The sequence below is a fragment of the Triplophysa rosa genome, linkage group LG2 (genome assembly GCF_024868665.1).
Source record: "Triplophysa rosa linkage group LG2, Trosa_1v2, whole genome shotgun sequence".
Classification (NCBI taxonomy): domain Eukaryota; kingdom Metazoa; phylum Chordata; class Actinopteri; order Cypriniformes; family Nemacheilidae; genus Triplophysa; species Triplophysa rosa.
Window position 1 is genome coordinate 24,465,847 of NC_079891.1, and position 15,197 is coordinate 24,481,043.

General features: G+C 38.4%; 1 protein-coding gene across 5 annotated transcripts in view; it reads left to right on the forward strand.

Moving 5' to 3' along the window:
* The window catches only part of cacna1ba (calcium channel, voltage-dependent, N type, alpha 1B subunit, a), a 111,083-nt gene that overhangs the window by 39,043 nt on the left and 56,843 nt on the right, over window positions 1–15,197 (forward strand). For all 5 annotated transcript variants that reach the window (XM_057352044.1, XM_057352036.1, XM_057352050.1 and 2 more), the window contains exon 7: window positions 6,856–6,959. In XM_057352044.1, the coding sequence (XP_057208027.1) occupies window positions 6,856–6,959 (104 nt within the window). The remainder of the gene's footprint in view (window positions 1–6,855; window positions 6,960–15,197) is intronic.

Consider the following 15,197-nt stretch of genomic DNA (forward strand, 5'->3'; position numbering starts at 1 on the left):
TACAAGAGCACAGGACAAAGAAACAAGAGGGTATATATAGGGAAGACAAACGAGGGATAACGACATGGGGCAGGTGTGGGACATTAAACACTCAGGGAAAGATAACGAGGAAACGAGAGGAATGGGGTCAATGACAAGACACTGGAGAGAACGTATATTATAGTCAAACGGACAATAATATGTTTCTCTCCACACATAACCAAAGACTTTGTCATGGCTCTGCTACAGGACCAAGAAAAACATGACTAAGGAAGCAGAGCCATGACAATTCCTGCATACAGAACCACTCCAGACCCTTCAGATTTCCAGCTCCATGTTGGTACTTCTCCACTTCAGTTCCCCACTCATTTTCTATAGGGTTCAGGTCAGGGAACTGGGATGGCCATGGCAGAAACTTTGTCTTGTGCTCATTGACCCATTTTGTTTTGATTTTGATGTTTGTGTTTAGATCATTGCCCTGTTGACAGATCCACACTTATTACGTGACTCCTATAGGGACAGTCAGGGGCGGACTGGCCACCTGGCGTACCGGGCGTTTTCCCGGTTTGCCGCTAACGTATCGGGCCGGAACGTATGCATGCACCACAACCCCAAATCCCACCCCCCACACATGTTGGTATTTGCTGGAATCCATGATGCCACCTATCTGAACAAGATCTCCAGGATCTCCAGCAGAGAATTAGGCCCAAAACATTAAAGATACAGCGGTGTATATAAATTTTACACATGGGGTACTTTTAATCCCTGTGTGCACCAAACCCATCTTGAGTGTTTGCTGCTAAAAAAGCCCATTTTTTTGTTTCATCTGACCAAAGAACCCATCCTGTTTGAAATTCCAGTAGTGTTTGCTCCTTTTCAAATGTTCCATGGTCTGACAGACTGGTATCAATAATGAATGTGAAAAACAAGGAGAGGTATTTGGTAGATATTCAGTATAGTTTGCTAATGATAGTGTGCTATGTACAGTCTGAAGCCAAGCGCATTCTGGGTGAACTGAGCTGAGCTGTTTCTTTAAACACAAGAAACATACCTGTATATAGCTGTTGTTTTTAACTAAGGATAGTTCACCAAAAGTCATCCTTTATTCACTGATTGATGATTATTTTGTTGTTCAAAACATGACCGACTCTTTCTTCTGTGTAACATATAAGAAGATATTTCGAGAAATGTCTCATGGGGTTGTTTTCCCACTGTGACGACGTTCTTCAAAATATATTTTTTTGTGTTCTGAGGAGCAAAAAGTCATGGAGGTTTGGAATGATTTGAGGGTGAGTCAATTTTCAAGTTTTCATTTATGTAAACACCCTTTACACGTTGAAGCAAGCCTACAAATACTGTAGCAAGGGATACACGCAAATAGTTGCTTTTGTAAACACAGGGAAAGCACAGTATTCCCTGGGTTCTGTTGGTGTGCATAAGAGCTTCTCTTCAGATGCAGTGATGACTTCATGATACTACATGAGGTAGAACAGAGTCTCTGGGGTGGGCTCTAATGGTATACATCATCTCCCCGTTCAGATCCTCCCCAGAGACAATCCTCAGACAGAGATCTTTAACCTCAGCGGACAGGAAGTCAGGCAGAGGAAGACGTGGAATGAGATTTTAATGAGAACAATGCCCCAGTTAATATCTGCGCTTACAGCACATCTATTCATATTCTATTTCTGTATAATATTCCCCCAAAACAGACAATCGGAACAATCACAGTAGTTTTTATGAAGCAGTTTCAAACTGACAAAGAAATGCTGCTTGCGTACTGGTTCATTTCAGGGATAAATTGGTAGGGAGCAATTGCGCATGTAAGCGTCACCATCTCCTCTCTAATTAGATCCCCTCGCTGCAGAGTCCGGACTGGAGAGAGGAATATACGGAGCCTCTCTCTGGAGATCAATACGCTTCCACTCGTTTCCTCATTTTCTGTTTTCTAATGGAGCTCTGATAGGCTCCGATCAGCGTGCTGCTCATTTGCAAGAGTAGCCAACGAAAATGTTGTAATGAAATGGCGTAATATATCTGGAATATTCGGCACAGACATCCGGTTATTTTTGGGGCATGTGCAATGAATTTTTTAAAACTCTCTATTCCAAAATCTTAATTTCATACGCTACAGCTGTTTATACCAAGGCACAGTGATTTGTTTTAGTTTGATCCCAGTCATTCGGCTTGTTTGTGTCGCATGTATTTAAGATTATCCCTGAGTTATAGCAGTCTAAATCAGTGCGGTACACCTGGGGCTGGTGGCCAGAGAGCAATATTGAGCTCTGTGATCTGTGAGGTGTGTTGTGACCACGCACTCCGGCACACTGCATTGTTCGTCCGATAGATGTATTGATCGATCTGCTGTTAAATGTTTAAAAATAGCCCCGCCGGGAGCAGAGATGGATCACTTTTGGATCCACATGAGGGAGCCAAGTCCATGCCGCTCATGTGGTTTACTGGAAGAGCAGCCACCTCTAAAATAAAACTCAACTTTCTCTTACCGCATTTGACGCTGGGGTGAAATTGCTATTGTTACGAATAATACATTGAAGCAATGTCTGGTTTTATTTTGTATTCTTTTGTGCCAGCGTGTTGCCATTATTGACCTCCAAAGAGCTTCTAATGCTTTGTGGATTTCCTTTGTGGAAGGAATCTTGATTTCATAAACCACACATTTGAAAACAGCATCTGCAGCATACTGACTGTAATGACCGCTGGATGACTTCTCGATAGATCAAAAGCTCACGTCTCTGTTTCTCTCCTGTAAGATGGCATCCTCCACAAATGTTATCCTGCGAGCAGTCCTCTGGGGTCCTTGATGAGCGGTCTAATAAGGGATGAATGTTCCTAGATCGTACCATCCACCAGACCTTGGCTCTTATAGAGATAATGTGATTACCCTGGACACTAGAAGTTTACGTCAATGGAATATTGGAGGCTAGCATCCGTTCTCTCTTGTCTTCCGTGCTCTCAAATTCAAAGTCGATGCGCAGCAGACATGTAATGTTTGAACCTTTTTTTTCTAGTTTCAGACACTTCTGTAAAAAAAGGAAGAGTCATATTCAGTTTGAGGAAGTGTTTTGGCCATTTTCATAATAAAAAAATCACACATGACACAGTTTTGATTTATTTGTCTTTTTTAATGGCCATTTTGTAGGGTGACATTAACATTCATGTCACCCAGCAAGTATTATCTGTGGGTTTAAGGCAGTTTTCAACATGGACAGACAAAAGTATCTGTTTAAAAGTATAAAAATAAATGTTTTACCAAAATATTTTCTTTAGGAGATAATGTACAGACAGTTATCAGGGTAATCTTGTGTCACATTAGAGGCTTATTTTGCCATAACAAGTGTGTAAATGTGCATACTCCTGCTTATTACCCAGGTACTATTAAATAATTGGACACAAAATATTGATTTGAGATATTTTATTGGCTCATTTGTATAACAAATGCAAACCTTGCAATCCACAAAAATACAAATCATGAAGAAAATAGCGTCTTTTTGTCGAGACAAACATGCAGTTTGATTTAATCATTTGTAAATAATAATTTCATTAATGTTATTAAATTGGCATATTTATTTTAATATTATGATTTATTTAATGTTTCTTTTAATAAATACAAATATGTTCGTTTTATTTTGTATATTATAAATATTTATTTTAATTTGTTAATTAAAAAAATTAATCTGATTAATCATGTAACAACACAGACAGATAGACGATGCCACACAAAGAGCTGAGTTTTATTGGGGTTTTATTGTAAAGTGAACAGACGACAGGTGATAATCCAACAGGTGAAACACACAGGTAACATCCACGGGTAAATAATTAACTAACATCCACGCGTAGAAAAGGTCTGAACTAGTGCAAGACAAATACAACTAGACTTGACAACGAATACAGCAAAACACATGGTATAGTGCCCAGGGGATGAGGTTAAAGTGTGGGTGCAATCATGGGATGATTGGGTGCAAGGGATTATGGGGAGTGTAGTCCGTAGTGTGTAGTCCGTAGTGTTAAAGTTCTGGTGAAAGTATAGGTTAAACTGGGAGAAAGCGCTGATGCTGGGGGGCGTGGCTGACAGACGAGAGGGGATGTTACAAATCACACATTTTTTCTGTGATTAATCACGATTAATCACGCATAACATTCATGTTTTTAAATTACTTTTACATTATAATAAATCCACATTTAATCTCAAAATTAATGTTGAAACAACAGATTTCTTTAACAACATCCTTTTATGAATGAAAGCCAACATATATTAGTACTGCAACTGATGTCTTTTTTTTCTCTTTATTTTAACATTAATTACAGCCGTTCAACATTGAAGTAGGCTACAGTTTAATTGAGAGCTATCATGTCTAACAGGTAGGAAATATACAGAAATTGAATTAAGTTCACAAACTCTTTACAGTCTTTAAAGTTAAATTCTAAATTAATTACAGAAGAATTCTCATTAAAGATACAAAACACATTGAATTCCTCTTTTCTTTTGTTCTTTGATTAACGTTAATGACAGGAGTCACAGCAGCAGGTTTAAGAATAGCGTGAATATATAATGTAACGCTACACAAAGGATGACCAAATAAACGGATGCTGTGTTAATTGCGTTAAATATTTTAATGCATTAATCTGAAAAAATTCATCGCTTAACGTTGACAGCCCTAATTTTAATGTAGTATTTAATATATATTTGTAATTTTATATAAAATAAGTATCAAACTGCACCAGTCATGATGACTCTCATAGTACCAACAGATGAGCGGCGTGTTTTCAGATTTGTGAGGATAACAATACTTTCGAAACATGCCAGTGACCAATCAGAATTAAGTATTCCAGAGAGCTGATCTATAACAATAGTTGTTTTCTAGTAATGTTAGTATTTTTAGTTTTCCTTGTATTTGCTCAGCATAGCCTCTAGTGAAGGGTTTGGCACTGTGTGCACATTTTTGTTCTGCCCTCAGCAAATCAATGTTAAGTAATAAATCACATGACTGTTAATGGCTCTGGCTTACTTTTAACATTGACGTTGTAACATATTTCAAGTCTAGTCAGTCACCTTGTCCTGTTAGTTACCCAATGCATGCTGTGTCTAATTAATAATAATAATGAGAAGGAAACGGCAATAATGGAAACAATAATTTCATTTAAATGTTGTTCCTAGCTAAAAGAAACATATGCTTGATGGGCAAGTCTGCTGTGTCTTGTAAATGAAAGTGGGATTGTAAAAATGAATCAAATCTTTAATTCTCTTTGGTGGCATGAGTACCAGACTCACAGGAGTAGCTGTTTTCATATGCTGTCTGTCAATCTCCGCACAGAGGTTTAAGAAATGAAGCATAGTAATAGTTGCTAGCCATTGATTACTGCATTCCAAATCTGTATATATTACTTTGTTCTGATGGACACAGAAAAAGATATTTGGAAGCATGCTTGTAACCAAACAGTTCTTGGCAACCATTGACTATCATAGTAGGAAAAATGACAATGTAATCAAGAGTGCCCTAGAACTGTTTGCTTTCCTACATTCTTCAAAATATCTTCTTTTGTGTTCAACAGAACAAATAAATTTATAAAGCCATTTTTCCTACTATGGTAGTCAACGGTGGCCAAGAAATGTTTGGTTATAAGCATTCTTCCAAATATCTTTCTCTGTGTTCGTCAGAACAAAGAATTTTAAACAGATTCTATTTATACAGATTTATACCGTTTTTTTTAAGGAAGAGCTGCATTGTTGCATTAATCACCAGCACCAAACCATAAAGATGACAACATGCCCTGAGTCTGTTCAATAAAAAAAGTTTCGAGAGGTACAATTGTCCTGTCATTTTAAATTCAGATGCATGAAGCACGAACTGATATAGACTGTAACTGTAATAAATAAATTATAATTTAAACAAATCAGGCCAGTTTCCTCAAGCAGTATCATAAATTTAATGCTCAAAGGAGCGGAGGAAAGATGCAGCAATGACATTTGGCTCAGACTGCTTTACCACTCTTGCCAAAAAGGCCATTTTAAAGCTATAGGAGGAATGATAAAGGAATTAAGATAGGCAGTGAACGGTTGCCTGAACAGCTGTGAAAGAGAGAGTGGAAAGAGTTCAAGAAAAGACAGACACATAAAGAACATGAGAAGAGTGATCTGCATGCAGGGTTCCCACGCGTCATGGAATTTCTGGAATATCATGGAATTTTAAAAGGTCTATTCCAGACATTGAAAGTCATGGAATTGTATATATTTTTGTCGAAGTCATGGAATATCAGGGATTTTTGTTTGTCCTGTTAAATTTTAGTTTCCATTAATCAAAATGTAATTTTTCTATACTGTATTTTTTATCGCGCTTTTTTTTACACATTTCTGCGTATTGTTATGGTTATCTTCAGCCCCATTTGAATCCCTTCCCGCTTGTCACCTGGCAATCACTTAGGTCAAATGCATTAACCTGTAGCTCTTAAATAAGGCAAAATGCCAGGAAAATTTACATTTCAAGAGCTTTTCATTCATTATAGGTAATGGAAATTCAACTTTTTAGTCAGTGAAAGTCAGGGAAAAGCAAGGGAATTTGACATTTGGCTTAGAGTGGGAACCCTGACATGCTGAATTACGTCTACCAAGATTCTGTATCTGAAAGGAAAAAAAGAGTATCTCGGAAAAATCTATCAAGCTCAGTTTGGCACATAAATGTCCTAAATGTCTGTCAGTGTCACTCACTTGTGTAGCAAGAGCATATTCACAGTATAATGATGTTTTAGGCTAACAACGGCCATGTGATCTTACAAGCAGTGAATTTTATGTGAAACTGTTGATATACTTTTCATATGAATGTTTTTCTCTATGCTGATCTTCCATTTTTACTCTCATACCAGGCCAACGATGCCTCAGGGAACACCTGGAACTGGCTTTACTTCATCCCCCTCATCATCATTGGCTCTTTCTTCATGCTCAATCTGGTTCTGGGTGTGCTGTCAGGGTGAGTCTGAATCCAGTGTGTTCAATTCAGTTCCTTCATTATGGGAAAGGAAAATCACAAGTAAACGTTTTGTAAAAACATACATGAGTAATATGTGTAAAATCGATGCGTTTGTTGAAGAGAAATATCCATATTGACAACGCTATTAACGGCAATGACGGTGACGATAGCTCCCGCCCAGAGACGGTATCCTGTTGAACAAAACGGAAAATGCTGCGTTCGTCGCCGGAACTTACTGCGTCATTTGCCGGAAAAACAAGCCTCAGGTTCACGCGCAGCCGAGGGATAACAGAAGCTTGACGTTATCATCAATAGCATTGTCAATATGGATATTTCACTTAAACAAACGCATCGATTTGCTTCAGAAGACCTTTTTTAAGACCACGGAGCCGTGTTGAGCAGTTCTTTGATCGATGGATGCACTTTTTGGAACTTCAAAAAACGGTCCCCCATTCTACCGCTTGGAAGAAAACGATACGTGGTATTGTAACTCCGACTGCATTATTCTTCAAGAACAAAAGTCATATTCAGTCAGGATGCCTTGAGGGTGAGTAAAACATAGGGACATTTTGTTTCTTGGTTGAAGTATCCCTTTAAGAGACCATTCCAAAATTTATTCAGCATTTCTAGTAGGGCTGTCAACGTTAACGCAAAATATATGTATTTAACGCAATTAACACAGCATCCGTTTGTTTTGTCATCCTTTGTCTAGCGTTACATTATATAATCAGCATGACAAGACACATGAAAACTGTGATAAAATCTAAATAAATCTATATAAAAAATGTTTTTCCTAAAACGTACAAATATTACTGTTGTATTGCTTAAAAGTGAATATGAACTTTTCTTTGCAGTATTTGAGGTCTTTTCTGTTTCTCCTGTTTTCGTATTTAGTAGAAATATTGTTAGTAGTTCACAGAATGAAACAATTTAAAAATTGTAAAAATGATTCTCTTATTTTTTCCGCAGCGGTATTTTAACATGCCTTTAAAATTTCAGTTTAGTTTTATGATAGCAAACATGATACAAAATTTTAGTTTAATTGAAATTGAACATCATATTTCAATGGAATGAGATTCAGATGAATTGTTTCAGTTGTTACTTAATTTTATTTTTGTTTTTAAAACTGTATTGTTATTTTGTTACATTTCAAAGAAAGAAATTCTAATTAGTATAATATCAGAGTAAAAAGTTATACATATCAGGTGATACATTTGTCAAAAGAAATAGTGTAATTGTCCTCCAGCCATTCATATTTAAAATTCCATTTCAATATATTCCATTTTACTCATGTTTCTAAAGATTCATACCTCACATACCTCACACTTAACTAACCGCCTGCCTTTACAATTCACGGTCTAGGTTGGCTGCAAATACCATTTAAAGCTAATATAAAGCTTATATGGATGCCTACAATAGTTCTCCATTGAAGTTATGTAGGAGATGTGCTTTAAAGCTATAAACTCTTTTGAAATAAATGGGCTTTCAAGGCCTATAAAATCATTTCTATCCTACAGGTTGGGATCCATTTACTTATAGCCTATGCATATACAGAGACGGTGTAAAGTGCAGGAGAGTCCTGCTTCTCAATTCGATTAGGCAGCTGTATTTTGCCAATGCAGTGTTAGTCAGAATTAGATTTTTCCTCCATCAATTGTGATTGTGAGCCAGGAGCCACACACTCTCTATACACACACAAGAGTGTCTGCAGTTTTCCCTCGTGTTTTATCTTTCATTCTCTCTCACTCACACACATATCTGTTTTAATGGAAGGTTTTTGCTTGAATGCTATGTGCTGCAATTTGATTTTCATTTTCCTGGAAAATCCTCAATGTGGTGTTCAGTCTGTATGCAGTATGGCGTAAGCTGTTTGTAGTTGCTTTGTCAGATGGACTGCTAAGTGCCTCAACCACTGTGCTTTCAGAGTGGAGATGTTACAGTTTCATTCTCATGGAGGTACTAGTCTCTGCTCTCTTTTCTCTCTCTCTTTGTCTTTCTCTCTCTCTATGTGTGGAACAGTAAATCCAGGCTGACAGGAGCATGAGAGTCTCTTGATGTTCTACCTCTGGCTGCATACTGTACAGCACTGCTGTGCGTGTGTGTGTGTGTGTGCGTGCGTGTGTGTGTGTGTGTGTGTGGTGTGTGTGTGTGTGTGTGTGTGTGCATGCATGCGTGTTTTTGTGGTGTTTTTCTGAAATGAAGAGGCAGAGCCACCTCTTTCCCAGCTAACCATATCACGTGATTGTTACGTAACTGCAACGTAATATGATGACCAAACTTTCGTTGTGGCAACGTAACTAGTTACGTCGTGACAACCGGAAACGTGAAATTACTGGATTCATTGCAACAACGTAACTCCGTGACGTTGTTAGTAAGTAACCTCCACGTTGTGACAATGTAACAAAGAGGACAGCACCTCTAAATCCGTTCTGCTGTGAACTGCGCTAAATAACGCCGCCTTTTTCATAATAAGAGTTTTAAAGGGGACTATAAAGTGATCTCGAATTCTTGTACAGATTACATTATTACTCACAATACTTTAGGGGGGCTATACTAGAACTTTAGGGGGGGCTTTAGCTCGCCTAAAAAGGGGCCTAGCAACGCCACTGCACTATAGACTATGTTTTACCTGAATGATTTTTTTTGTCAGAGGATGATGATCAGAGAGTGATGATCCCGCCCCTGTATAAATACCTTAAAAAAAAAAAAAACCTTAAACAATGCTTTCAGTCACTTTACTGAGTCTCTCACCTGATAAATTTCCTGTCAGAGGAACTTTGCTCCAGTCAGTAAAGAAGCACCTCAAAAACACGTTGTTACTCCTGTCAGACGGCGTTCTGTCAGCTTACGAGTAAATATTTCATTTAAAATGCGATTTATCCAACTCCTTAATCCACTGTTGTGAAATTAGAACTTCGAAGAAACGAGCGGTCCTGTCAGGTGCTGCTCTGAACTTGAGCCAAGCCGCGCGCTGTTAATATTCGCATACAACACAGAGCAGCCTGCACTCTTGTAAATCTGGCAGATTTACAATGTTCAGACTAAAAACGTTAAACAAGCATAATAATCGTCGTGTGAATCGTCAATGTTAAGCATGGGCTATATAAATGGTAATGAAATTATGTGCTTGCAACCTGGCAGTTACGTTACCAGCGGGTCATGTTGATATCAAAATATAACCAATATATTACGTAACTGGACCGTTCTTGGTTATCCTGCAACGTTAGGTGACGGTAAATGTGACGTTATTCATTGGTCATTTATTGGTAATGAAATTACATGCCTAGGACGTGTACTTTACGTTACCAGTAGGTCATGTAATTACCAAAATACTACGAATATAGTACGTAACTGGGCCATTTTTGGTTATCGTGTAACATCAGGAGTTTGTGCAGGCGACGTCATGAATTGGTCATTTAATGGTAATGAACGTTACAAGCTGGTAAGTCATGAAATGACCAAAAATGACCAATAAACTATATATATACTATACTATATACTTCTTCACCAACTTCCCCTTTTTCTTTCTTTCAGTTATAATTGTTTTACGTTCTCGTTGCCCTTCAAGAAAAACTATCATTCTCCACGCTCAAAGTTTGAAATGTATTCATTTAAAACTGTTTTTAGCTTTGAAGGTGAAAGAAGCCCTCAAAGACTATTCAAAGTTCCTGCGAGGATTTGCATAAAAGTTTATTTCAGTTCCTAGTGCCAGAAAATGTTTGTGTATTACAGCACACTTAAGCAAGTTTGTATGTGTGTGCCTTTTGTGTTTTGAAGATGACAGTACAGGTTTGTAGTTTTAACATTACAGAGGGCTCTGCTTATTGTATTTACTGTATGTGTGGTGAGAGCTTGTATCCGTGCTTAGGGTAATCCAGTTTAAGAGTGCTATGCAGCCCCCGATTATCACACCTCCAAGGGCTTTCCTACAAACTCCTTCTGATGTGTGAAATGTCTGCAAACCACAGGCTGAAAAGGATGATGGGAGCTCAGAAGCCGATCTAATTAGGCTAAAATAAATGTTACATAAAGCCAAAGCACAGACTTATCTGGCTGGTTGTGCTTAAAGAGAAGAAAAAAGAGAAGTTTAGGATTGAAGAAATTCTGCACATTTCCAGAATGCTTTATGGCGGTTGCTATGCAATGTTGTATTCTCATCTGCAGTCTTGAGGAGAGACCATCCATCTGAGTCACCTCAGAATGAATCAGTGTTGATCATATTTCTTCAAGAATACTTCACAAATGTCTGTGATGTACTGTAGGCATCCACGGTTTCACTGGTTGCCATGGCAGTGCATGTTTTGTGTCAGGATGAGTCTGGGAGGTTGGTGCTACTGTCTGACCATGCTACTTTCAAAGCAAAAGGTCACTTTGAGACCTCATGTAGAGACAGAAGGACAGTCGGAGGGTCGGGGGTTCGAGAAGTGATGGGTGGCCTGTTTCAGTACGCAGTTGGACAGCAGGGATTTAGGAAGAAGCGCATGTTTATTTCATCTTGCTTTCTGTTGCACTGCGTCACAAAAGCTCTTTGACTCGGTTTAAAGGCTGCCATGTCAGGCAAAATAAGGACCCGTGGGGATTACCATGATATGACAGGAAGCAAATTATTATATCGCTGCTGTCCTTCTGAAACCTCGTATCTATATATATATGTATTATAATATATAGATTATATAATATACAGTACACACATATATACAGGCGTGCTCAAATTTGTTGGTACCCTTACAGCTCATTGAAATAATGCTTAATTCCTCCTGAAGAGTGATGAAATTAAAAGCTATTGTATCATGTATACTTGCATGCCTTTGGTATGTCATAGAATAAAGCAAAGAAGCTGTGGAAAGAGATGAATGATTGCTTATTCTACAAAGGTATTCTAAAATGGCCTGGACACATTTGTTAGTACCCCTTAGAAAAGATAATACATAATTGGATTATAGTGATATTTCAAACTAATTAGTTTCTTTAATTAGTATCACACATGTATCCAATCTTGTAATCAGTCATTCAGTCTATTTAAACAGAGAAAAGTAGTCACGGTGCTGTTTGGTATCATTGTGTGCACCACACTGAACATGGACCAGAGAAAGCAAAGGATAAAGTTGTCTGAGGAGCTCAGAAAGAAAATAATAGACAAGCACGGTAAAGGTAAAGGCTACAAGACCATCTCAAAGCAGCTCGATGTTCCTGTGACAACAGTTGCAAATATTATTAAGAATTTTAAGGTCCATGGAATTGTAGCCAACCTCCCTGGGCGCGGCCGCAAAAGGAAAATCGACCCCAGAACAGAAGGATAGTGCGAATGGTAGAGAAAGAATCAAAGAGATACAAGCTGAACTCCAAGGTGAAGGCACATCTGATCTGATTGCACCATCCGTCGCTTTTTGAGCAAAAGTGGGCTCCATGGAAGAAGACCCAGGAGGACTCCACTTTTGAAAGAAAAACATAAAAAAGCCAGACTGGAATTTGCTAAAATTCATATTGACAAGCCACAATCCTTCTGGGAGAATGTCCTTTGGACAGATGCGTCAAAACTGGAGCTTTTTGGCAAGTCACATCAGCTCTATGTTCACAGACGAAAAAAATCAAGCTTTCAAAGAAGTGAACACCATACCTACAGTGAAACATGGAGGAAGGTCGGTTATGTTTTGGGGCTGCTTTGCAGCATCTGGCACAGGGTGCCTTGAATCTGTGCAGGGCACAATGAAATCTCAAGACTATCAGGCATTCTGGAGCGAAATGAACTGCCCAGTGTCAGAAAGCTCTGTCTCAGTCGCAGGTCATGGGTCCTCCAACAGGATAATGACCCAAAACACACAGCTAAAATCACCCAAGAATGGATAAGAACAAAACGTTGGACTATTCTGAAGTGGCCTTCTATGAGTCCTGATCTGAATCCTATTGAACATCTATGGAAAGAGCTGAAATCTGGATAAGGCACCCATCAAACCTGAGACAGCTGGAGCAGTTTGCTCAAGAAGAGTGGCCCAAACAGAAGTCTCATGGTGCAGAAGTCTCATTGAGAGCTACAGAAAACCTTTGCTTGCAGTGATTGCCTCTAAAGGTTGTGCAACAAATTATTAGGTTAGGGGTCCCATCATTTTTGTCCATGACATTTTCATTTGTTTTATTATCTACAATATTATGTTGAATAAAAAATCAAAAGCAAAGTCTGATTTCTATTAAATATGGAATAAACAATGGTGGATGCCAATTACTTTTGTCAGTTTCAAGTTATTTCAGAGAAAATTGGGCATTCTTCGTTTTTTGTGGAGGGGTACCAACAAATTTGAGCACGTCTGTATACATATATAATATATTATACAGTACACAAAAACAAAAAAATCTGTCATTCCGTTTGCAAAATGTATATTCAGCATGTTACAGTTTTTTTCAACTGCTTACACACAAAATGTTTACTTGTCACACAATTTCTGAAACCTGACACTCAAACACCAGAACCACACACCAAATCGGCAAAACAATACACTAATTCTCGACCTTTGACTCGGTTTTCCGTTTCCTAAAACACTTTTGCAAAGCACAACACACAATTCTCTGTGTAACAGACCAAAATCTGACAGGAAGTATATTGATTTCCTTTTTCAAACACAACCAATCAAAATACCTTACTAATTCATCAGTGCCTCACACTAACTCCTCACATGTGCAAACACTCATTGCTTTACTTGACACCAACCAATCATGGCTTTAGAAGAGGCCTATAAATAGGCCAAAGGTCAAATTATGGGTTTTTAACAATGGATGCAAACAAAGCAGGGAGTTGGAGGGGGAGGAAGGGGAGGAAGAGGAGGAGGACGAGGAACAAGAAGAGCGGTCTCGAATGAGATTAGGGCTACAGTGCATAAACCATGGTTTAACAATGAGAGAGGCTGGGCAGAGAGTCCAGCCTAAAGGCAAAAGTATACAGTAGTTCGGCCGTCCGCATCCACGCGTTGCCCGCATGGCGTAATTTTCGTCATCAGGAGGGTCCGTGGTCGTCCGCACACCCCGTCCACGTGCAGCTCATTTTTTGAAGCCACACGCAGGCATCACGTACAACAGCGAATATGTGATTTTTTTTTTAATCAGCTGAACTCATCCGCGATTGAGTGTTCAAGAAGCTGTTCAGACGAGTTTGTGCGCAAGACGGACACAAACGCGGAAAGTCAAGTGTACCCGGCCCTTAATTTGAGTCTATTTACAGTGGCGAGTATAATTCGAACCTTTAGAAATGAGAACAGGTATGTAACAATCTACTGTAATGTACACATGTTCTAATGTACACATAATAGCTATTTCAGCATAACAAACAGTAGGCCTATCCTATAATACATATATTTTAGTACCCTTGCTTTCATTTACTACAGTGCACTGCATTGGTCACAGTCTGGTGAGGTATCAGACTGTACAACACTACGGCCGACTGTAAGACATTCTGACCATATTGTATAAAATAGTATATTACTGTATGTTACAGTTTATGGCACACACTCGCACTGTTCCTGAATCTTCTACAGAGTGGAAAGTCGAAGGTTTCATGGTGGGCGAGGTCACATGTTCACTGAAGAGCAAGAGACGGCTATCGTGAATTTGGTTTTGGCCAATAATGCTATTAGAATTCGTGAAATATACGCAACCATATCCTTAATGATGCCACAATTTTTGCAAACATAAATGCTGCGAGTCCCTCAACAATACATTGTGTCCTCCAGAATAGAAAAAAAATATTTCGTACTGTGTACAGTAATACTGTATTCACAACCACAAATGCTTACAGCCAAAAAAATTAATAAATACAGTAAATAAACAGTTTGGTTTCAATCTTGCTTTTACAGTGAATTTTCAACATATCTCGGCCAATTTCTTTCAATCTTGTACAGAAACGTACAGAGGAGCTCGTGAAAGAAGAGCTTTAGGTTTTGAATAATATGATATATCCAAAAATATAACATTACGGTAAAGGTGTTTGCAACAGAAGACAAATGTTTGCTTTTGAAATGTGTTTGTGATATTTTGAATGTAGTGGTCCATTTTTCAAGAGATGTGAGGCATTTTGCATTTCGTGTGTGCAATTCTTGGATATGTATGTAAAGTTTAGAAAAAAAGAGGGAAGGTTTTGAAAATGTGTGTAAGCAGTTGAAAAAAACTGTAATGCAGACTTTATATTGCAGATGCAGTTGGTCGAATTCTGTCATAACACATTATAATCTTCTTCGAATACTACTTTTAGAT